At 45.1% G+C, this 24,037-nt stretch overlaps 3 protein-coding genes across 4 annotated transcripts in view; 1 reads left to right on the top strand and 2 right to left on the bottom strand.

Annotated features, from left to right (window-relative positions):
- Positions 1-5,366, bottom strand: part of LOC139050591 (venom metalloproteinase antarease-like TfasMP_A) — a 38,052-nt gene extending 32,686 nt beyond the window's left edge. Inside the window, exon 1 of the mRNA XM_070527154.1 lies at positions 5,210-5,366. The gene's annotated coding sequence lies outside the window, so the exon portion shown is untranslated. The remainder of the gene's footprint in view (positions 1-5,209) is intronic.
- LOC139050657 (venom metalloproteinase antarease TserMP_A-like) overlaps positions 1-24,037 on the top strand; it is a 265,847-nt gene that overhangs the window by 172,741 nt on the left and 69,069 nt on the right. The window lies entirely within an intron of this gene.
- LOC139050660 (venom metalloproteinase antarease-like TfasMP_A) overlaps positions 9,568-24,037 on the bottom strand; it is a 29,490-nt gene continuing 15,020 nt past the window's right edge. For both annotated transcript variants that reach the window (XM_070527253.1, XM_070527252.1), the window contains 8 exons: positions 21,201-21,272; positions 19,192-19,316; positions 18,154-18,203; positions 14,465-14,573; positions 14,257-14,388; positions 13,262-13,412; positions 11,722-11,832; positions 9,568-9,747 (listed from right to left, as the gene is read on the bottom strand). In XM_070527253.1, coding sequence (XP_070383354.1) covers positions 9,706-9,747; positions 11,722-11,832; positions 13,262-13,412; positions 14,257-14,388; positions 14,465-14,573; positions 18,154-18,203; positions 19,192-19,316; positions 21,201-21,272 — 792 coding nt within the window. In that variant the 3' untranslated portion in view covers positions 9,568-9,705. The remainder of the gene's footprint in view (positions 9,748-11,721; positions 11,833-13,261; positions 13,413-14,256; positions 14,389-14,464; positions 14,574-18,153; positions 18,204-19,191; positions 19,317-21,200; positions 21,273-24,037) is intronic.

Here is a 24,037-nt window from a genome sequence, read left to right as displayed (position 1 = left end):
TACAATATGGAATAGAGGCAGCAATGTAGACAGCTTGGTCATTTTTTAACAGTACTCAAGAGACGGAAGTTGAAAGTATTATTAATCATTCCTGCTTCAGCAATGCCGGCGCGACCAAGACGCGGGTGTGTATCGTCCAGTAACCCGATCGATCGGTGCGGTGGTGAAGCGGGAATGAACTCCGGTCATGTTCAATGCATCATGCACATATTCAATTTCTCGGCACGCGTGAACTTCGGCCACTGCTAGCGCATACAACAGACGTGGTTTCCATTCTTAGACAGCGCACACACAAACGAAACACGAGAAAGAAGACAGGACAAGCGCTCGTTTAACTTAAAGTTTTTATATGAATAAAAGAATTATGTACCGAGTAATTATTAATTTCACGTGGGTTACATATAGAAACCGTCATACACTCAGGAGTGATCAATAAACGAGCTCGCTTCGTTTGCCAGATGTTTACTTCGCTCGGCGCATAATCATGTCTGTCGTCTGCTTCTTTCGTACCATTTTCTTGTGAATCGGCAGAATTTCACTGGTGGCATCAACCTTTTCATGTTTACATTGCTGTCGTGACAGTTAACAACACAATAATAATTTCCGGTCATCCGAAGAGGCGCCGTCGCAAACATGAGACGTTTCGCGCGCAGCGCGAACTGAACGCGGGCGCGACCGCGAAGGGAAGCGGCGACGGAAACCACCGTTGGAGATGAAATCGTGCCGCCAGGGGAGAAACGAGCGCTGGCGTCTAGGATGAAACTTGGCGTGCGGTCGTCTATTAGCCCCGAGAACGAACACGAGCGGCGCTGCGAGCGCCGCTCGCGTGACGTCAGGGCACGGACTCGCGCCTGTCGTCTGCTACAGTTCGTGAGTTGTACGGGCGCTTTCTGCGGTGTTTCGTTTGTTCGCCCTCGTTCTCTCTGCTTGTATACTTATGGTGGTCGTCTCAAATATATTTTTATGACGTCTTCCTTTGCGAACATTTATTCAAAGAGCTAATTTCTTAGACAACAATGCAGCTCTCGAAGGCAACGCTACAGTGCCAGCTGAAGCGACGCAGACCAGCCCATTGCGTGTTTTTCATACGCGAATAGACAATCGCAAAAGCATAGCCTATAGGAATCCAGTTATGATACCATACCTGCCGCGGTGCAACAAGTTTGTCACAAAGCTGGCTATATATGACTTCTACAGCAGTTACGTTGATTTTATTCCGCTAAAACAGGTTTGCTCACGACGAGTAGTTCATGGTATAATATCGAATTTTTGCATTTCCTCACAGAAACGCTCGGCAGTAGCACGGTGACTTAACTAATACTGGAGCTTAGATTCTACACGCCTCACTTGCTTCTTTAACTGCTTGTCAACATTAGGCGGTTCTTCACGTGTTTATTTTTTTTAAGCGGCGGAAATTTGAAGTAAAGTTAATGAAGGCTTACAGCTATTTACAGAGTACAAATAGGAATGTACCAATATATATTCTCTTTTCCGTGCTACACGTTCAACTCACCTCTTTACAGCGCGTTTGTTAATAATTAATAATGCATGTTATGTTCCTCTTTTTTTGTCTATGTTACCAAGTGTATATCATTTATTTATTTCAATGCCGCAGTGTGTTTTGCATTGTTATCGTGGAAATATTTCACTGTGCTTTCATATATTGTATAACTGCAATGTTTTATGGCCACTATATAAATGTAATTTATATGGCGCTTGATGTGTTACCCCATGCAGCCATATTGTACGTAAGAGGGTGAGATTACCTCAAGCCGCGTCTGTGCGGCTTTTTTCCCTCATCCACCTCCATTTACCACTCCTCTGTACATGTGTGTGTGTAAATGGAAATTAATAAATCAAATCAAATCAAACTCACTTGAGAAATTTACTGGTGCTTGTTGCTTGAGGAATATACATGACGAATCTGTTTGGCAAACTGACACAGGCTGCTCGGCCCAATTTTTTTAGTGAAGTATGCCTGCTGGACGGCATAGCTGCAGCCAGAAAGCAGTCGAAGCGTCAATGACTAGTAGTATGGGACATATTGAAGATATCGAAATTCCCCTTGTGGAGGGTCAGAAATCAAGTGAAAGTATATGCAAGGCTTGTGGTGCTTTCTTTATGAATGTTTGCGATTGGATTGGAGCAAACCAAAATTAGCCTGCAAGGTTCTCTTTTAACTACCGACGAAGCGAATAGTTATCCGTTTGTATAATTAAATAACGCTGGATCGAGACATGGTGAGACAAAAGGTGCTTGAATTTTCCTTTTGTAGGCAATCTAAGCTGCGTAGTAGTAGCTCGAGAATACTTTAGCCATTCCAGTTGGCGCTGTAAAAATATGCTTTATGGTTTTAATTCGAAGTTGAAGTGAACTGATGGGTTTCGCGAACATAGCGTGCCTCGCCATACGGACAGTCGATTGCTACCGTTACGTGATCAGGGGTGTGCCATATTGTCGATAAAGGCTACTGAGGGCCACTATGATACATTTCATCACTTTCAATTGAGTGGCTGTTGATCTAAACAACGACTTTTCTCTCAGATGATTGCTACTATGGTGTTTGTGAATTAACTATGTAAATACTCTACATGACACGCCGTCGTGTTAGCAGCCATGAGCAATTCGTTTTTTGGAGGCCTGTTTCAGAGGGGGATGTAAGTAGCAGCAAACATTTTCATAAGAAATGCGCGCCTAACTATTTTTTTACGCATTAATGAATGGCCATATTTGAATAGAACAACACACCAGAGTAATAGGAATCATGATGACAGCTTTGCTGGGCAGTGTCTTTCTAACATCGGATAACATGTTGACGCCAAGTACCAGATTTTTCTTCCACGTAAGATGCAATACCTCTCATAGCTAAATACTAAAGGAATGTTAAGTATTTAGCGAAGCATCATACACAACTTCGCGCGTTGAATTTGCAGATATTCTTTTTTTAGTCAAAATTTACCGATAGACACGGCGCATATATGCATTGCAAAAACTTGTAGACCCCTTTAACGCTACTTAGCTTGCGATATCCAAGTCGCAAAGTTTCTCGACTCACACGCTTTTGAAGAAGAAACTGTGGTTAAGGTATTGCAGCTGAAAGAAGCCGACTTATTCCTCAATACGTACGGTTCGAGCCACCTATACCCCGAGCATACACGAAGGGAACGAGCGCGCGCGGCAGCCGAGCGAGCCGGAGCGAGCGGCGTCCTGGCCGTGACGTCACTCGCGAGAGGGCGCCATTCCTCTTTCTCGGGGCTAATAAGCAGCTGCGCTTGCCTCTGCTAGACACTCACGAGGTGAGATGCGTCCTGCAAACAGAGCTGCTCGTTGGAATGAGAAGCGAATGTTGCGGCGTGCTACAGAGACTGTTTCTAGGTGGCTTTGCTACGGCGCAGCGGCTACGCGCCCCGCATCGGACGCGGTGAGCGTCGAGCAACGCAGCGTTCGGCGCGACAACGAAATGTGCGCCTGAGCATGCGACGCACGCCTGAGCCGACGCCAACGACACCGGCTTTTCTGCGACACGAGCTCCTTAACGCTGTCGCGTTAAAATAAAGGCTAGTATGCTTCGCATCCTGGGCTTAACCTTAGCTAAGCCTGGCCATTTCTTTTTCTTTTTTTGCCACCCTGTTCAAGTTTCCTATTTATCATAGGGCACATGATAGAGAATTCGCGGGGGGGCGAGAAAACTGTATTAATGTAATATCTATTGAAAAAAAAATAAAAATGATTGCGGCGTTAGACATGTGTCCCCTTTTGTGCCTTGTAATACTGGCATAGTTTATAAGATTCCACTTAAGCGCGGGAAATCTTACATTGGACAGAGCGGCAGGTGTATTAATATTAGACTAAAAGAACGCAGACAATCACTTAACAACCCTAATGCTTCACATCTAGCGTCGCATTGTTTCAATTGCGGCTGTAAACCTTTGTTTGAAGACACAAAAATTATTTCAAGACACAAATACCGAACGACACGCGAAATGACGCATTTCACATCAAAAGATTAGAAGAGACTTGCGTTGGCCACGCATCATTGCCTCTATTAGAATGCGTATTTCAGTATCTTCAGAGCACGTGTGTTAATCTCGAGTAGTGTTTTTTCGTTGTTTGCTTTTGGCTTCCCTATCTCTTCATATGTTTAACTGATGTCTTTAGACCTTGTCATGTCCATAAGCTACGGTATTGCAATCACATATACATGTGCTGTTAGTTTCAATAAAAATGTAGCTGAAAACGCTCGTCCTGTCTGCTTGTAGTCTCTGTCCGTGTCACTTCGGGCTACAATCCGAGATCATGTTACCGTACCAACTCGCCCAACTTTCTATCCTTTTGCACCTATCAGCGTTGAAAGAAAATGTTTTCCAAATCTTTACTTGTTTCTTCAACGAAGAGAATCACCTTGCAACACTTCATGCCACTTACGTATAATGAAAGAAACTTCTGTCGCGGTAATCGGTCACACTGATATTGATATGTTTCGTAGCCTCTGCCAAGCTATGGTCTGAAACCACATGCTGTGTATTTTGGACTCTGAAGTCCAGATCAGCGTGCTGCTCACAAGTATGCAAAACTTCGGAAGACGCGCAATATGAAGACTGGTAGGTAGCTACATCTGTCCGTCTATCATGTAAATTAGGAGCGCGATTGCGATTGACATTGTCAATAAGCGATAACCCGTTCAAATCCTTACATTTAGTGAGACCTTGGGTGCGTTCTAGTCTTGATTCATTATGGTAAGGCTCATATTTCAAAACTATTACCGCCAGCGCCATCTGTCTGGTCTCAGCCTCAGAAATTATTCTTTCAGCACGCATTTCTTTCGAACGCACTCGTGGTTGCAAGTAACGAGCTCTAACTCGAGCCTCCGTGTTGCAGCCTCACACGCTTTGTGGTCGGCGTCAGGCGCTTTGCGTTTACTTCACGTGCTTGCGCCCTTGTTCTCAAGAGCTTTCTTTCCTTTGTCGTCTGCCCGTGCTTCAAGCTTCATGTTTTTAAAGCCAAATTTCTCAGTGGCCTCAACTAACGTCACGGTTTCCATTCGGTTTCCAACCTTCGATTTGCAAATGACATTGTCCGGTTCGGCAACAAAGGGGACGAGTTACAGCAAATGATTTAGGACATTAGCAAACTTGTCTAGCCAGTCTTCAATGTCTTCGAAGACTGCACTACGATAGCGATCGGGAACCAGCGCATTCAGAACGGTTACCTGTTGTGTACTGGGAAACCGACTGCTTTGAGGTGCTTGTGGTGGACTGGTTTCGGCCATTGCGAGATGTGTGCAGCTCCTGGAGAGAGGCGGTTGAAGAGCGGAGAACTCCGGGGCAAGGCCTAGCGGTCGATGGCTGAAGCGATGCACGGGTGTCGTAACTGGTGACAGTGCGTCCGGGCTAGATGCACGACCCCCAAAAGTACTCCGACGCATCAGACGTGGTCAGTACCCCGCACCTCCACCAGTGTCGCGGTACAACGCGGACAAAACACAGGGAGACGTTCTTCACGAACAAGAGGACAATCTGTTCAAAAACAAACAGATCAGAGACACGTCTTCTTCGTCATCATCCAATCTCACTCTGACCCACTAGGCGGAGTCCATTAGTTCTCCCATCGTGGTCGTCGTGTGCATAAAATACACGCGTCAATATAATCGACGGCATGACCAGAGACACCAGGGGCATACTGGCCCTGGACCTAAGCAAAGCGTTCGACACAATCAAACACAGATTTCTAATGGAAACGATCTCGGTGATGGGGCTCGGCTGGTAAATCCACTCTTACATACGCTCCTTCCTCAGAGACAGGAAGGCCACGATCAAAATAGGACAGGCCACGTCGGATTGGTACACGCTGGGCTCGAGGGGCACCCCACAAGGGGCGGTGCTCTCCCTTCTATTATTCAATCTAGCAATGAAAGGGCTCGCGGACCGGCTGACGAGTGTGACCGACGTCAATCACGCCCTGTACGCAGACGATATTACGGTGTGGTGCCCGGGAGGGTCCGACGCAGAAGTCGAGCGGGCTCTTCAAGTGGCGCTGGACACAAGGGAAGAGTACCTGACGGAAACGGGACTTCGCCTGTCACCATAAAATCGAAACAGTTGCTGTACAGACCCTTGACACAAGGCATGAGGAATTTGACGCCGAGCGATCAAATACCGATCAAATTACACACGAGCGACGGCCAGCCGATCCCCAGAGTGGACACCATAAGAATCCTGGGGCTGCAAATTGAGGCTAAAGGCGGTAACACGCAAACGGTCACAAAACTGACGTCCAAAACGGAGAACATGCTCCGACTGATCCTCAGGGTGACCAAACGTAGGGCAGGGATCAGCGAGAGTAATCTCCTCAAACTTTGCCACGCCTTCCTCATCAGTCACTTAAATTACGTAGCCTCGGCACTAAAATGGACCAAGAGAGACGCGGTCATGATAGAGACACTGATGCGCAAGAGCATCAAAAGAGTGCTAGGTCTTCCGATCACTAAAGCACGGAGCAGCTAGATTGATTAGAGGTCCACAATTCGCTAACAGAAATCATTGAAGCACAGACCAAGGCACAGGTCGTGCGGCTGTCGAGCACCAGGGCGGGCAGACGCATCCTAGAAAAAGCAGGCATAAATGCAGAGGCAGAGTGCAACACACGCAAGGCCGCGCTCAGCACGGCGGTCAGGGGCACTTTCAAGGTAGAACCGCTTCCGAGAAACGTCCACCCGCAATTCAACGAGGGGCGCGGAAAGGCGAGGGCCCGAGCACTGCTGAAATCGGCCGCCAACTGCCCGGGACTGGCGGCATTTGTAGATTCGGCCCAGTACGGGCGCAGCGACCGGTACGCGACCGTCTCGATACGCTTGGATGGGACGATCATTAACGCGTCATCGGTCAAGGGGGTAATGTCCGAAGTGGCCGAGCAGGTGGCAATAGCCATGGCACTGAGGAACCCTGAACGTCCTTACGTGTACACAGATTCACGATCGACGGTCAGAGCATTCACCTGGGGCTCGATATCGCGGGAAGCGGCGGCCGTCCTCGGCAATGAGGGAGTCGCGGGTCATCACTTCGTCAATTGGTTTCCGGCCAACATGAGTGCAGACGTGCACCCCGACTTTCCCAGCGCCAACGAGCTGGCGCACTGCTGCGCGCGAGAACTCACGCACCGCAGCGATCGTAGCAAACGAAGCGGCGGGGAGGGAGGGGAGCACCGAGACCCGCTGTTGACCTTCAACGAAATAACAACTCACTATCAGCTGTCCTGGAGGACCTTCCCGCTTCCCTATAGCTAAGCTCACTAGACCACAGTCATCGATATTCAGAATGTTTCAGACAGGGTCGTTCCCCTCGAGAGGGAGACTGAGCCTTTATTCACCAGAGGTAGAGCCGCAATTTCCGGATTGTGGCGAATCGTATTGTTTGCTAGCGCACATGCTCTGGCAAAGCTCCGCGTTAAGCGGCACTGTGTTCAGTAAAGAAGATTGGGTGGACGCCCTCCGAAGCGACGACCACCAGACCCAGCTCCGGGCAGTCCAGAGGGCTCACGAAAGGGCGGAGGCTCACGGGCTTCCCGTTACAACGTGGGTGCGGCCCGCCACCCCTGCCGACCACTAAACCAAGAGTGGGTGGGGAGGGGTCCCTCAGGACTCAATAAAGTTATTTCCTTCCTTCCGAATTAGATTATTTCACCACCCAGTTCATGAATCAATATTTATTGCGCACTGTTGAGAAGAATTGGGATTTATTCAAGCGTAGTTTTAATAAACTTGTTGATGACTTCGTTCCACTTAAGACCATCTGATATAGCAGCAGTGCGCCATGGTTTAATCAGAAGTTGCGACGTATGAATAATCAGAAAAAAACGATTTTACCGGCAGGCACTAAAGAATGGTCTTCTAAGCACGTGGGACAAGTATAAGAAATGCGACAAGGACTACCAGTCACTCCTAAAATCCACTCGACGCCAGTTTTTCAATCACGACCTATCATCTCTGCTAACCAACAGCCCTCGTAAGTTCTGGCGTATCATAAATCCTAGCTTTCATACTGACATTTTGCTTAATGACAGTAACGGCGTCATAATTAATGAGTATGAATTTGCTCAGGTTTTCATTTTTTTCATTAGTATTCAACAAAAAAGACGTTAGCTCATCCCCTGACTTAAATGCAATCCATGACATTTGCATGCCTGATATTGTGATTAATTAAACAGGTATCTTAGCTTTATTAAACAATCTTAAAATTACTAGTAGTTCGGATCCCCTCGGCTTTAACAGTAAGATATTTAAGAGTACATCTCAAAGCATTTGCGCTGTGCTGTCCTCATTGTTTTCGCGATCATTATCACACAGACTAATTCCTAATGACTGGCGGATAGCCAAAGCAATACCTATTTTTAAATCAGGTGAGCGTTCCTCTCCATTGAACTATCGACCCATCTCGTTAACCAGCCCCGTTTGCAAACTTCTTGAGCATATCATTCACAGCCAAGTCATTAACTACCTCGAAGATCGCAACATTATTTTCAATTATCTGCAAGTTTCCGAAAGGAATTTTCATGTGACACTCAACTAGCTGGCTTCATTGATGACTTACAATTATCTCTTGACGCGGGCTTTCAGGTCGACACAGTTTTTCTAGATTTTTCAAAAACTTTTGATCGGGTTCCTCATCACAGATTTCTACTGAAACTAGCACAGCTTAATATCCACGCTATCGTGCTCGCTTGGATTAAAGACTTTCTGTCATCTAGGATACAATTCACCTCGGTTAATAATTTTAACTCCTCCTCTGCTTATGTGACATCTGGTGTACCACAAGGAAGTGTGCTCGGACCTTTGCTTTTTCTCATCTCACCCTTCACAAGTGTTACAGCACTAAAAAAACGTGCCGAACTGGAAGATTTGCCATATCGACACAAACTTGCTCGTCTAAAACTTTTCCATTAGCTTTATCACCACCCTTCCACCCTTCGAAGGGATTTGTGTCAGTCACCTCATGCCATTTTTCCACGCCGTGATCATTCTTTCAAAAGTAAACGTGTGAAGTCTCATTTTTGGTCTTACGCCAGTTCAGTCATTCCCCGTACTATCATCGAATGGGATAATTACCATCAGCCATCACCACAGAAACTGACGTCATACAATTCCAAGCGTTTCTTCGCTGTGACGGAAGTGTAAAATTTGCGGTTTTTGTTTCTAGTCATTTTTCCTTTTTGTGTTTTGCCTTATGTTTTATCGCACTTGTTGCTGAAAAGTATCCCGTTTATTAATAGCTGTATTGCCCCACCTCCCCTTATGTAATACCCTCTCCTGTAGGGGCTTTAGGGGTAACGTGAATAAATAAATAAATAAATAGACCTACAATAAGCAGCGGATTAGGTAGAAGGGCTGTTTGCACTGAATGCCCAGTTACTGATATTACTTTAACTACGAAGACCAAGTGTGTATGGGTTTTCGTGCCAGTATGTTGTTAGTCACACCTGTAGCACTATAGCCTGCAGAGAAATTAAGGAGATACGTGCTAATTTGAGGGCTTTTAAGAGGCCTTTGTCAAAGGAGTAATCAAACATAAGGTGTAAGATAATAAATGCTTTATTGCTCAATAAAATAAAAGTAAGCTTCTTGTATTTTCATTGCTATTAGCATGTTCAAGATCAGTTTGGTCAAAATATGAGCTGCTTTCTTGGGAGAGAAAGATACGGACGTTTCCTGAACTACAGCCACTCATGGATCGCACACACTCCTCTTCTACATGTCTGCAACAAGAGAAGAATGACACGCTTTTTTCTCGTTTTCAGCACGCAGTAATAGAAATGGCTTTGAGCGCGAGGACGAGAATTACTCTCAATTCTATGTGGATGACTGCAGCCACAACAATCTACTAGGGTTAAATATTTCTATCAAGAAGGGAAGCATCGGTTGTTTAAAAAGCTGCATTTACTCAGACGATTAATCAGTCCATGACCTACAGAAGACATATGCACGAAGACGGTGCGATCAAGAGTGGGAAAAGAGAAACAGTGCTAAGTAGGATGTGATTTTCAGTTACAGTGGCTGTGATTAATCAGTTACAACAAAATAATTATGCTAGGAGAATGCCAGCAAACTTTAGAGTAGGAAAAAATCGAGAGGCAGACATAGACAAAGAGACAGGAAGGTGGCTGGACTAACAACTGAACTTTATTCATGAAAACGACGTCCCCCAAGTCCGTACTGAACATGCGCAGGCACAACAAAACAAAAACACGGTCAACACCTTATCTATACACGTCTACAGTTATCAAGAAATAAAAGCTCTTTCTTGGTTAGGAACACAGATGGGGCGCTTACACCCTTCTCGGGGCCAAGTTTATAGATGCGATAGGCTTCAATCAGTTCTCTTTCTTGCTGAGTCTTCGCCTTCGCCAAGATTGAAACGTCATTGAAGATAGGATCACAACCGCACTCCTTACAATGCAGCGGAAGATTACCTCCTGTGCCTGTGGGTATTAGATTTGCATGCTCACGCATGCGATCATTGACACAGCGACCAGTTTGTCCTATATAATCTCTACCACATGTCAAAGGGATACTGTACACTGCACATGTGTCGCACGTGCGGCGCTTCACAACATGCTTGGTATTGCACGTACTCTTTCGCGAACTGTCCTGTGAGACCCTACTGCAAAGTTTTGCAAGCTTACAAGGCGCAGAACAAACCAAACTGACGTCGTTTCTTGCCGCAATCTTTTTCAATCGATGAGAAATGCCATGTACATACGGCATGACCACCAAGTTCTTCTTTATTTTGTCTCGCACTTCGCGATTTTCCCTGTTTTTCTTTTCCAGCCACCTTCCTGTCTCTTTGTCTATGCCTGCCTCTCGATTTTTTCCTACTCTAAAGTTTGCTGGCATTCTCCTAGCTTAACCATGTACCAACTAGCCCAACAAGCCACTCTCATGGACAACAAAATAAACCGAGCAGAGCAGGAACTAAAGACATGACTGAGGAAAGTACTTGCTTATTTTATTGAAAGGGACAAGTAATACGCGAAAGGGAAAGGAATGTGTACCAAATAGACAATTCATTGCAAAAGGGGACCCAGCACACATCTTGCACGTTACGCGTGCGATGCTTTACGAACAGAGCTACCGCTATTGTCCTTCTGGCCTCCATTTTTTTTGGTATTTGCATATGGGCACTAGATCTATTATCGAGAGTGTGAGTTATCGCCACCACTCACCACTCACCGACCCGAAAGATTGGGGACCTCAACTCCCTTTATTCTTCGTGATCAATGCATAACGAAGGGCTCTATTTTGATAGCCTTGACGCGATGACAGCGCATACGATGGGCAATTGGCCAGTTGCCTTCTGATGACTTGTTTTGCTACTGAAGGATGCAGTTTCTATGGAAATGTCTTTGGTGTCACAGGGGACGGGTCCCACATACACTGCCCCAATATTACGTAAATCTTCGAAGTAAATAAGTTTTAGGTTCAGCGATATTTAGGAAAGCGAAGTAGTGTTCTACATAATATTAATGCAATTTTGTAAAACATTTCTTCCGATTGCAAAACGTACGTTCTGCTTTGTACTATATGCGCATGCGCAGAGTACTGTCCAAAAAGGGAAATCCTTCTAAAAATGAAGGAAACTCTGCAGTATATCGCCTATTTTATAGGCTTAAGAACTCTGTCATGCTGTTTCTCACACTAGAAAGCTAACTTATGAGAATGAAGATACGAACCTTTTTAGAAGAACAGCGCATGCCTTCCAGAATATCCACAACCGTGCAGTTTACCGTTTTGTAAATTTTGGTGCAGCATTCCATTTTGCATTTCATACTTAATTCAGGAGCCTGAAAGTAAAAGAATAATCACGTATCAACAGACGAATTTCTTCCATTGACTATCTCGTATCAATAGGACGCGGTTGGTGTTAATTCCCTGCTTAATGTATACTGAATTGTCTTTATCACAGGCGATTCAAAAGACATATTGCAGACTGAAACCCATATTTAGGTAGTCAACACACGCTAGAATAGAAAATATCGTTTTAAACATTCCTCAGAGGAGATCGTAATAGAAGGGTATGCGTTAACACAAATGAGTCGTGCGGCCTATTGAAAGGACGAAAAAAGAAACGAAGCGTTAATTTGGTATATGGCAACACTCGGTAGAGCGCTAGGCATGTAAACCAAATTCTGGCTTTATTTTTGCCTCCGTCTCTCTGTGTAACGTGCTTTTTTTCCCAATACTTTTCTAACGGTACCGCTACTTAGTGACCGGCGAATAAAGGTTTTTGGCGAGGATTTGTGAGATCGGTGAATTCATTGACGCCAGCGATATTGCATTGGGACTGTTGAGGCTATGTAAGAATTTCGTTCAAGTAGTTTTCATATCGCTGATTAGCATCGCTCACAACCAATGGTCCCTGAAACACCTTTTAGGTAGTCATAGAACGGCCTCACTATTAAATGATGCCGTCTAAGAAATTCCAAGCATCGAAAATTTTTCGAATCCTTCAAATGAAGTGGAGTTATCGCACCGATACCTTGGTGTTCTTTTTTATTTTTCTCCCCGATAACGCGCTGGAAGCTATACAGCAGAAAAGCCAAGAGAGAGAGCGCCGACCAAAAGTTGAGTGTCGCGGCAATCCGTGGCGGCCGCGGTAGACCACACCGCGCAGCACGCTGCCACCATCGCAGGGGCCAAGCGCAGCTGACGCAGCTACGCGTAGTGCAACGATCAAAGCATTTTTCTGTCTCCTTGAGATCACAGACACATATGTTTTTCATATATTTAACTCAAAATTAGCAATTATGTATCACTGAGAATGCTTTCAAGATCACGAAATCAGCCAATAGCGTTGAAGGGTGCAGCTGCTTTCGATGACGCTTCACGAGTGCAATGCGGAAGCGAGAGGAAGCGACCTTTGCTGTTTTGGACACGAGATTGCGAATTACCAGCCGCACGCAGTACAGTAATATTTGGCTCACATGTTCACAGCAGGCTCTACGACAGATCGGCAGGGTTTTCCTACTAAATTAAAGAAGTAATTCAGGGCCCATAAAGCATGTTTTGGAGAGATAGCTTGAGAAAAAATTAAGGGGAAAAAAAAGAGGAAAGGATGGTTAGTAAGTGCCCCAGCATTTTTTTTTTTGCCACGGAATAATTATCTCAGCTTGTTTACCGTTGTCAGAAGTTTTCTACAACGCTACTGAATATGCCCAGCGTATCCACAAATGGCGCTCAGAATAACGAACCAACGAGCATTACTGATTATACCTTCTTAGCTATGATTCCTATGTCCTTGTTAGGTTGTCTCATTATCGTCCGGCAGTAATAGAGGTCACTCATTTTTTGCCCAGGATAAAACTTGTAGCGAGCCATGTAGTTCTTGCTCGAGAGTACGCTTACGCATCTACGAGAAACTTTCCTGTTGTGAAGAGAAACAAAGTACACATATAAACTGTTGACTCTCGAAACAAAGAAATCTGCAACAAATTTATACGGTATAGAACTTGCCAAGCAATAGCTACGATACGTCTGACAACCCGAGACCGACATTTAAAGATAACTTTGCGAAATCACTCAAGCATATTTTTTAAGAAGGATACGCTCCGCTGACAAGTGTGCACATATTTATTGAGCACACTGGGTATCTTAGTTGCTTTAGCGTGACGCCTCGTGTACATAAATTCCACATGAGCATATTCCATGTGGGGCTACGAGGATGTTCGTGCATCAAAAATGTTACGTCTATATGTACGAAGGCGGACCCGAGCTATGAAAGTGCACTTGTCAGGACCATTACTATAGTACATTGTCACACTTCAGCGGTTATCGAAAGATATCCTTGAATGCACAAAGACATCCCTGCAAAAATAGGACAGCACCACAGCCGCATGGTGTGCTAAGACGAACGGCGACCACGCTTGTTTGCATCACCGCCTTATTGTCTTTCCCCAGCCTAGACGGCAAACGTTAATCCAGAAAACTGCCTTCTACCATGGTGGTTTGACTGCCAGCGCACCAGTTCCTTTAATCTGCCCTTGAGAAAGTTCAGCAGATGTTATCAGTGTCATAATTTTGTCTTTTCGCACATTTTCACACTTAGGTTTTTCTTCCGAAAGGAATAAACAGAACAAAATCAGTGCCGTCCTCATCCCTTCCGTCTTCGCGCTGTTAGCTATCACTAATTTATTTGCAACTCTAACGACGTCGCTAGCTTCAATCTAGCAAGTTATAATTAAGAACGCAGTTCATGTACAGAAACTTACTGCATCGTACTTCTTATACTGTCTCGGCTGCATGGAGAGAGTGTGTATTTTTTCGTTCCTCCATCCGCATAACTCATTAGATATCCTTCTTCCCACGGGCACCGCGGCGTCTTGTCATGTGAGGCTCCCATCCTGCATTATCGAAGGGGGGCTCAGTCCTTTACATCCACCTGGTGTGTTCTCTTGTGTTCGAATCGTAAGCACTTACGTGTGAGCTAGCTCGTGAGCCATTGTGCGGGTTCCAGAGTAAGACGTAGCGATATCCTCGCCTTCGGCAACACCCTGCGTTGTGCAGAGTCTACCAGTATATGCGAGTCCTGAAGGGAAGAAATTTGTACCAAGCTAGAAAATAGCTTCATTGTTTTTTAAAGCGAGTGTGAAAAACGGAGGAAAAAAACTTCACTAGCTACTGCATGCGTGACACTCCAATGCAAAGACTAGTGTACCCTTTTTCTGGGTGTTATGTTGCATTTTGCCAATTACACTGCGACAGCAGTTGAAGCTAACAAGAAGACTAATGGAACACAAGCCGAGGGACGCGATTAATTATTGCAATTTAGTCGTATGGAATATTTGTCGGATTGCGTCACAAATATCGTTGCAACACCTCCCGTACCCTTAGATGAAAGTGACGTGGTAGCCTAGGGTTTCATATTATTACGATACCATCAAGTGATGCTCAAGGGACGAACCGTCGCGAGAACGACGACGAAGTAGGTCGGTGCCCTTGGCGCGAGCGAGTGTCGGCCTGGCCGTCTGGCTGCAGTGTAAATAGCCTGTATATAGCCTCTTTCATCTGTGTCTTTCCACACGTAACATTCTGGTGGAGGTGCGGGTGCCCGACATTCCACTACAGTATGACGTTACCGTGCCTTACAGTATACTTACTATTACTGCGAACCGCACTTTCATGCCTATCTTTAACTTTGGATGGGCAAAGCAAATTATACCCGCAAGGTATTTGCCTTGCCAACGTTCATTGTCAAGGAGACCATCACGTGGCGACTTTATCGGCCGATGCTTCTTGCGAGCTTAGCAGGCCCATCGTGCCAGCCTCGGCCGCCGATCCCAAGATACAGAAAATGGTTGCGACGGATCTGTCTTCTGCGCAGGCTGAATTCCTTTACCAAGTATTATCGTCCTACAGAGATATTTTCGACTTCGGCGATCACCCTTTAGGCCAGACGCTCGCGGTCAAGCATCGGATTCTTACTGGCGATGCGACTCCTATTCACCGACGACCGTATCGAGCTTCTGTGTCGGAACGCCGAGTAATTCAAAGTGAAGTAAACAAAATGCTAGATAAAAACATCATTGAGTCTTCTTCGAGTCTCTGGGCGTCACCTATAGTATTAGTTAAGAACAAGGATGCACGTGGCGCTTCTGTGTAGACTACCGTCATCTGACCAACATTACTAAGAAGGACGTCTACCCGCTCCCACGTATAGACAACGCCCTTGACTGCCTCCACGGTTCCAGCTATTTCTCTTCTATTGATCTTCGTTCTAGATACTGGCAGATTGCTGTTGACGAAATGGACAGAGAAAAAACCGCGTTCATCACACCTGATGGCCAATACCAAATTAAAGTAATGCCGTTTGGATTATGCAACGCACCTGCCACCTTTGAGCGTATGGTGGACTCCTTGCTTCGAGGTTACAAATGGTCCACATGTCTCTGCTGCCTTGACGACATCATGCGTGCTTGCTCAGTACAGCATAAATTTACCACCTCCTACCACCCTCAAACGAACGGCCTCACTGAGCGTTTGAATCGCACCCTTACAGACATGCTATACAAATACGTTTCAGACGACCACCGTGACGGGGACCAGGCTCTACCTTACGTTACCTTTGCGTACAACTCTTACCGTCTAGAAACTGCAGGCTTTTCGCCTATTAACCTCTATGGCCGTGAACCGACGCTACCACTGGACACTGTGCTTCTGTCCACCACAGCTTCAACTAGCGCTTATGCCTGTGATGCTATCGCCCATGCTGACCATACTCGCCAACTTGCGCACGCTCGTCTACAAGTCTCTCAAGGCAAACAAAAGCAACGCTACGACCTCCGTCACCGTGATGTCCATTTTGTGCCCGGCACCCTCGTGTTGCTTTGGTCACCATCGCGTTAAGTTGGCCTTTGTGAAAAGCTGCTTTCCTGCTACACAGGCCCAAATCGCGTGCTCCGCCAAGTGACCGATGTCACCTACAAAATCGTTCTAGCCACGCCCACTACGTCCTCTGTTGTGACAACCAGTGACATTGTCCATGTCGCCCGACTCAAACCTAACAACTCTCCACCTATTTTGGATATTTAACAGCACCATGACGGCGCTTTTGCCGCCGAGGGGTAGTATTAGGATAACGTCGAGCGATGCTCAAGGGACGAGCCGCCGCTAGAACGACGACGAAGTGGGTCTGTGCTCTTGGCGCGAGCGAGTGTCGGCTCCAGTGTAAATAGCCTGTATATAGCCTCTTTCATCTGTGTCTCTCCACACGTAACAATATAATTTTTTTTTCCGGGGCGAACTGTGCTGTCGCGATCGTTCAGGCACTATGGTAATTAGCAGTAGTACATCGATTAGGTTAACTTTCGGGCTTTTGGCATCAGAGGCTCTTGTATCGTTATTTACTATGCTTTAATTTTCTAAATTCTGCAACCTAGTTTTGCTAAACAGAGAAAAGCAATAAAGTTCTGTGTGCACATGTGTAATCCGTGGTAATTGTCGCATTTACAACACACTATAATACGGCATTACACTTCGGCTGCTGATCACGAGGTGGCGGGATCGAATCCCCGCCACGGCGGCCGCATTTCGATGGGGGCGAAATGCGAAAACACCCGTGTACTTAGATTTAGGTGCACGTTAAAGAACCCCAGGTGGTCAAAATTTCCGGAGTCCCCCACTACGGCGTGCCTCATAATCAGAAAGTGGTTTTGGCACGTAAAACCCCATATATTATTATTATAATACGGCAAATGATCGATTTCCAAAGGTGCAAAATTGGTTGTAGAAAGAAACAATAATGATATAGGTAACTTTATAAGTAATCATCAAATAAAAGCTCATTGAAACTAGGGGCAGACTTTTCTGTAAAGATATTTCAAAAGAAACTTTGCATAGTAAGAGCGCCAAAGGTCACATTGCACCAGGAGCAGCAGCAGCAGCGGGTTGGAAGTATTGCGCCAGTGCCCTGTTGCAATACGTTGACTGCAGTCGGTGTGTTTGTTCACTAGTGGAGAAATGACATACAAGACCACACACAAGAACTTTGGTAAGTACGGAATCTCACGAGCAGAAAAACACAGACAGAGAAATAGAGGGACAGAGAAGAGACAGGAAGCATAAAAGATAACTCGTATGTTGAGTCTATTAATAAGTAACTTACAAATGAATTATTAGAAGAGAAGAGGTCCCAAAGTAAAAAGTATTAGGGACCTCCCAACAAACATGTTATTGGGGGCCAAGTATTAGTAGCCGGCAAACAGTGATGGTTTGTGAAATAATAAATACGCAACAGTATGCAATTTACGCTCATTTGTAACACCACAGTACATACAGATTGCCTAAACAAGGGAGGCATCTCTCTCTCTCTCGCTCAGGTGTATAATGAGGAGCTGTCAGCTTTCATTCAAGTAGAACGCCAAAAGGCGTTCGAGCCAACAAAGCGAAGTAACGTATTGCGCACTGTGAATTGGTGTACGTCTAGCAAACTGAGTTTGAATGAACGAGTTCTTTGTCCGGAAGAGTCACGTTTATTACGGTGCCTTATTCAAGCAGACCTCAGTTAGTACACGCATCTAGCCTTACCTGCCAGTGTCGGCCAGTGCAAGTAACTACTGATATATTTCAGGAGATGCCCGGCACACAATCTCGCATAATTGTCCACTGACCTGTGAAAGATGTATCCAGTTTCCCGTCTTCAACGCCGGAGAGGTCTTGGCTGCGAGTGATTTGTATTACGAGAGAACAATGAAGGAGGTGTGCTCATGAACAGTTATTTGTTAAGCAGTGCTCATTGCAAGAAATGACTTGTGTTGCTCAGCTTGTAGCGATGAGCGTACACATGACGTCGTCATGTATACCGGTTTTCCTTCCCCACAAAAGAAAACAAAAAAGAAGAAAGCAAAAAGAAAACAGAAAGGTCTACTTCGACCTTGGTAACAGTCACTTTGATAACAGACCTTGGTAACCTAGATATAACAGTCACATGAGCTACGGAGTCAAACAGAAGAATTACGCAAGGAACGAGTGTAAAGGGTAACTTAAAAAATAAATCTTGTAGCCACAGAGTAATGTAGACAGCGTAAGATGGAGCAAAAAAATATCGCAGCGTTCCTTATAGCAGACGCCCTTCCGGTTGGCTCAAATCTTATAACAACATTGGGGTCTTAGGAAGCGTATATGTTTTAATGGGGGATAACTAACTGAGAAGTATTGAGGTTTCACTTGACGATGGGGCTTTTCCGTCATGGGGCAAAGTTAAGATAAGAAGTAGAGAAAGTCTTCCACTACAATGGATGTGGTGACGCGTGTATAAATAAGGTATCGTTTGAGCTGTGTCTTTTATTCGCAGATTTCTTCGTTAATGAGTTCTGGATGCGACCTTCCAGGTGCAATCCCCATGTAGTGCTTGTTTTTGTTGATATTTTAAATGTACTTTATCTCGCATATATATGTATTATTTTTCGAACAAGCGTTTGTTGAGAGGTAGCACTTATTTCTCAGTGTTTGAGCGCTTTCATTTGTTAGTTTCATGCTGTGCCTTTCCAAAAATGACAGCAGACTAACTTTTCAAACTTTTTATCTTAGTTAAGCTGCTGGTAGGACAATCTCGCGATCGCAAAGAATGCCAAAGCGCATCTCCAGCTCAACGTTTAACGACTTTTTGATTACAAGAATAAAAAAAATATTCCTTGCAACTCGCTCACCCTGTTATAAAGTACACGACGTCAGGATTCCCAGGTATGTTTCCTTTGTAGTAGTATTCCACGAGTGAATCCAATGTCTTGTCAGCATCCAAAGTGCCTTCATTATGTACAGCGAAAGATTCATGCTGTGTAAAATGCAAGCATTGCAAGCATTAGAGGCTTACAAGGGAAACATATAAGCTTCCTCACAGAGATAATACTTGTCATTAATTTTATTGCTATTGGAAGGGTGCGTTGATGAACTAGGACTTAGCACAACCGCGTACAACAGCCGTTGTATATCAATTTCTACGCGACGGTAATCGTGAAAGAAGCGACTTCGAAGCCAGCTGACCAAGACTTTCTAAATTTTCTTGCTTGAAGTCACGAATACAAGGGGTTCAATCTTTTGTCCGTTGCAACCACACAAGAAAGAAAACCGTGAATCCAGATAAAGCATAGGGGAATACAAATTGTTCTGTTCAATTTATACGTGAAAATAGCAAACAAAGGAAAATGAAAGCCGACCAAGCGATAAACTGCCGCAAGCGGGAACAGAGTCCACACAGTTCGCATAACGCGTGCAGTGTTCCACAAACTAATCAAGCGCGACACCTTTCTTTTGCCGGCTTTATTTGCTACTTGAAGAGCGTGTTGACACTTGGGCGTGATGACAAGCGCCGCCGGTGGCGTTGCGGGCGTCACACATCGACGGTGCGGGAGATGATGAGACCGCAGAAAGAACCGCCGGCGTTGGTAGCTTGAAGCTCACTGTTCAGTCTGCTCAGACTCCTGCGTGCACATAGGTGCATGGCAGGAACACTAGTGTATGTGCGCACCATAACGTTTCACGCAATAGTAACTAGAGGGGACTCTGGCGCTGCGACCGTCCAGCCAACGTGGGAAGGATGGTTAGTGCGCGGATTTGTCTGGTCTTCGTGCTTGTGGACACATAGGTATTGTGGCTTTGAGTATGGCGCTTTATGAGCCTTCATTGTCAAAGATTTCAAAGCGATCTATATTTTCTCAGCTGCGGAGTTCTTTAAAAGGCAAGTTAGGCTCTTTTGTTCTTTTTCCTCAGATTCGTTTGCTTGCACAGTATTTTGTCCATCTTGCGATATTGTGCAAGAGCTGTAAGAAGTAAGAGAAGTGTAAGAGAAGTAAGAGCTGTTGAGGTAGCGGGAATTATATGTTGATTACGGTGAGCGGAAGAGTCGTTCTTCGATTTTTTTGTCAAGCCATATGCAAAATGGCCTTCCAATGACTTGGCGAGGGCGACACTCCCCGCAGTAGAATTTAGCAAGCACTAGAAATAGGGAAAGCGAGGGGTAGTATGGCCTAACCGTCTGCTCTGCACAATGTAAGCATGAAAGCAGACTAAAAAATATGACTGAATATGATGATGAGCCCAGGAAAAAGGGATACGTACAGTCGCGGACAGAATATTACGGACCATGAAATCTAAGAAAAAGCTGAACATCTCCGCAACCTCACAACGCAATCTGGCATTTGCATTTTGGACCTCGACTAGAATATGCTAACAACGTTGTCGTGGGCAGTTTTACTGGTTACTGCTACAGGCTGCTCGGGAATTGAACGTTTTCGGAGATCCCGTGGTCCATTTTATTCTGTCCGCGACTGTACATACAGTAACTGTAACACAAGGGGTCTCCTTATGATGCCGAGTCCAGTCCACTGCTCTGCAAATAGTCTATTACAGGGTTTGTAGCTGCTTTTCATTCCGTTAGACCACTCGATGCAGAAAAAATGGCAGATTTCTGTTATCCTTGCTTTCTTTATGGCGGCCTAATCGTATGAATGACTTCGACTAATAATGATAATGACTAACCTTATGATAATGACTTCGGTAGGCTATAGCTCAGACTGTAAATCCTGCTTAGAGTGTCCAGTCTCCTAATGCAATACCGCAGCCACGGAGGCAGCTGCACTCGAACGGCTGCAGCTCGCACTAAAATTTGGCTCCCCGCCATTCTCTTTCTAAACCAGTAAAGTTGTCCAAATATACTTACCTTACTTCTGGTTATTCCGACAAGCCTAATTTTTATTGCTGGATTCTTCATATCCAGGTACCTTAGGTTCGCCTAGAATTAAATAGCAGCTGATTAGTATTGCGACCAACAGTATGGAAATGTATAGCAGATATGGCTTTTGAAAGATATCCCTTTTGCACGTGGCCTAAATGTTAGAAGGGTCGCTGCAGCGCCACATCAGGTGTGACATTATGCTGTGGAGCGTGTTAATATAGGAGCGAAGAAATAGCTCGCCCAAAAATAAAGACAAATGAAGTGCGGCGATCGAGCACGTGTGGCAAGGGAGCTGTTTGTCTTGTCGTTGAAATAAACGGCGGCGTAAGACGCGCTGCTCTAGACACTTTCGGCGTATTGTCCTGCACCGAAGTTGAAGACTGGTAAACCCGACAACGAGGTCCTCGGACTTTACAGAGGGTTCAATTTCCGGCCGCAAGTGAAGGTTTCCTTGGGACAAAATGCAGGTTTGCCACACTTTGAGTAAGGATCGAACATTGTAGTTCGAGAACTATATACGCATTACCTTTTAGCACAGTTGCATGACTTAGGTGCTACTAATTATTTCGAAGTTCTCTACTACAGCGCTTCTCATAGCCCCGGTACTGCTTTTCGACATCGAGCTCGATCAATCAAATGGTCCGAGAGTCATCTATTAAAATATGTTGCGGTTCATATGCAAGTATAAACTCCATTCGAGCGGTCTCAACACATATACCACCGCGCGAAGTCCCTTCTGAGTAGTATCGCCAGCAGTTTCCAACGGCGGGACCTTGATGCGGCGCACTGCGGCGATCGCAGCGCTGTCACAGCATTTTTCGTCGTTGCGCTCCTCACTGCAAAGCATGCGCTGCCCCGGCAGCCCGTACCCCTCCCCCGTATTGTAGTGAACTAAAACGACCGCGATAAACCGCCACATACTCAGTTGCAGCCGGTGTAGAACGCCGCCCTCGCCTCCCTCTTCTTCCCTCGGTGGCTCGCTACGTTGGGTGCCTCTCGCACGACGGAAGACGGCGCGCTTCCTCCCTGCTCTCCTCCCTGTCCCGTGGGCGAGATTGAGCGGCGATAATCGGTTCCCTTCCAACGCTTTCACTTGAACATAAAGCGTAGGGCGCGCGACGATGGTGTTATAGCCCTTGTATTTTCTGTGGAGCATCACGGCGACTACGAAGGGGACGGCGATGGCCGAAATGTGCCTGGAGTGTCCATATAAGTGCTAAGCCAATAAAAATGCTTCGTATTCAAAACTCTTTGGACTGGAGATGATATCGTGAAAATGAGGCCCGACACTCGCCATCTTCCTACAGGGTTTCGTAGACGCCACCAAGTAGTGGAGAATTGGAAACGTTTTCCTCTCACATTTTTGTAAATTCAATACGGCTGAGTATTCCGTGACGAGACTTTTCGACGTGGCTCTTTGTGTCACTGTGTTGATGTGAAACTTGAATACATGTGAAAATTGTATATCACTGCATGGTCTTAGGTAAGATTATAGCGCCAAACAACCAGCTTTGATTTTCTGATTTCTTTAACTTTCACATTACCAGCGCAAACAGAATTAAGCTGCGAGAGAGCTGGCGCAGCTATGTGTCTGCAGCGTAGTAAAGGGTAAGCGCTGGCTTCACCTTTGCGCTTAATACTCTGGTGGCGTTGCCACTCCAGAAATGTTTATTTTAAATCGGCTGAGTATTCAGGGATGCTAAATGCGAAAATTGACTGATATTAGTAAATAACTTATTCGAAAAGATTAAACTGATTATAGCAATAATACATTATGGAAGTGGTCCAAACAATATTTGAGAAACGTTACATGGTAACATTTTATCTGTACCAAAGGCATTCTCAAGCAACAGTCTGCTTTAGAGGAGCACGCTTTTAGTTTTCTTCTCTCTTTATTTGCATCCTCCATATCAATTTTTTGGCCTTGTTTCTGGTTTATCACTGCAGTTTCCTCAGTAGTATGCAGCAGTACGACTGCAACGTGAGGCAATACGCCTCTTCTCCCTCCCATTTTGTCAATGCATACTTCCAGCTCCTCCCTTTCCACTTTTACCACCTCTACTGGACTCTGCTGTCAGTTTACCAAAGCTTTGATTTTGTGCAAGTTCGTAAATATATATATATATATATGGGTTTTTGTAGCTTGCGTGTTAAGACAGTTGCTGCCACACTTTCGTTTCATTTCGTGCACTTAAAATATACAAGCTTCGGCGAATACTTTCTCTGGAATATTTTATACCCTTTTCAGACGTTGTGCGGAAACCTCCTGTGGATAATGGCTTTCATCATTACCAAAGCAGTAATGATACAAATAAGCTGATCAAACAAAAATACAACACCGTATATCAAGTCTGTGATATTATGTTGCCACTTGTTTTCGAGAAACATAACTTTTTAGACGTACAGCTGTATCGTAACAAGCAACAAAAGAAGAAAAAGAAAAACGAAAGTGTGGTATGCAAGTTCTCCGAGATAAATAGGCATACCGAGGAAACGCCATGCGATGATCAACCTGTAAATATGTGTTCATAAAAACAAGAGATGTATTATTTTTGATTATCTAGAGAAATGGACTGTGTCCATATTTATTAAATTACTTATGGAAGAATGTTCCCCTGTCAGCATGACCAAGCAAACACTTTGGAGAATCGTAACAGGCTGGTTGACCATAACAAATTACATTAAGAGGTGTCAATATGATTTTGTTGGGTCTGTCGAAGGTACACATTTTATATATGCCTTATCAGGGTAGTTTGTTTGGGGAGTTGGTACGCGGTTCTGAGTAGGAGTTGCCAGCAAGCAATGTCTTTCCTTAGTTTTTC

The sequence above is a fragment of the Dermacentor albipictus genome, chromosome 10, assembly GCF_038994185.2.
Source record: "Dermacentor albipictus isolate Rhodes 1998 colony chromosome 10, USDA_Dalb.pri_finalv2, whole genome shotgun sequence".
Classification (NCBI taxonomy): Eukaryota; Metazoa; Arthropoda; class Arachnida; order Ixodida; family Ixodidae; genus Dermacentor; species Dermacentor albipictus.
This window is presented reverse-complemented; position numbering and strand designations above follow the sequence as displayed.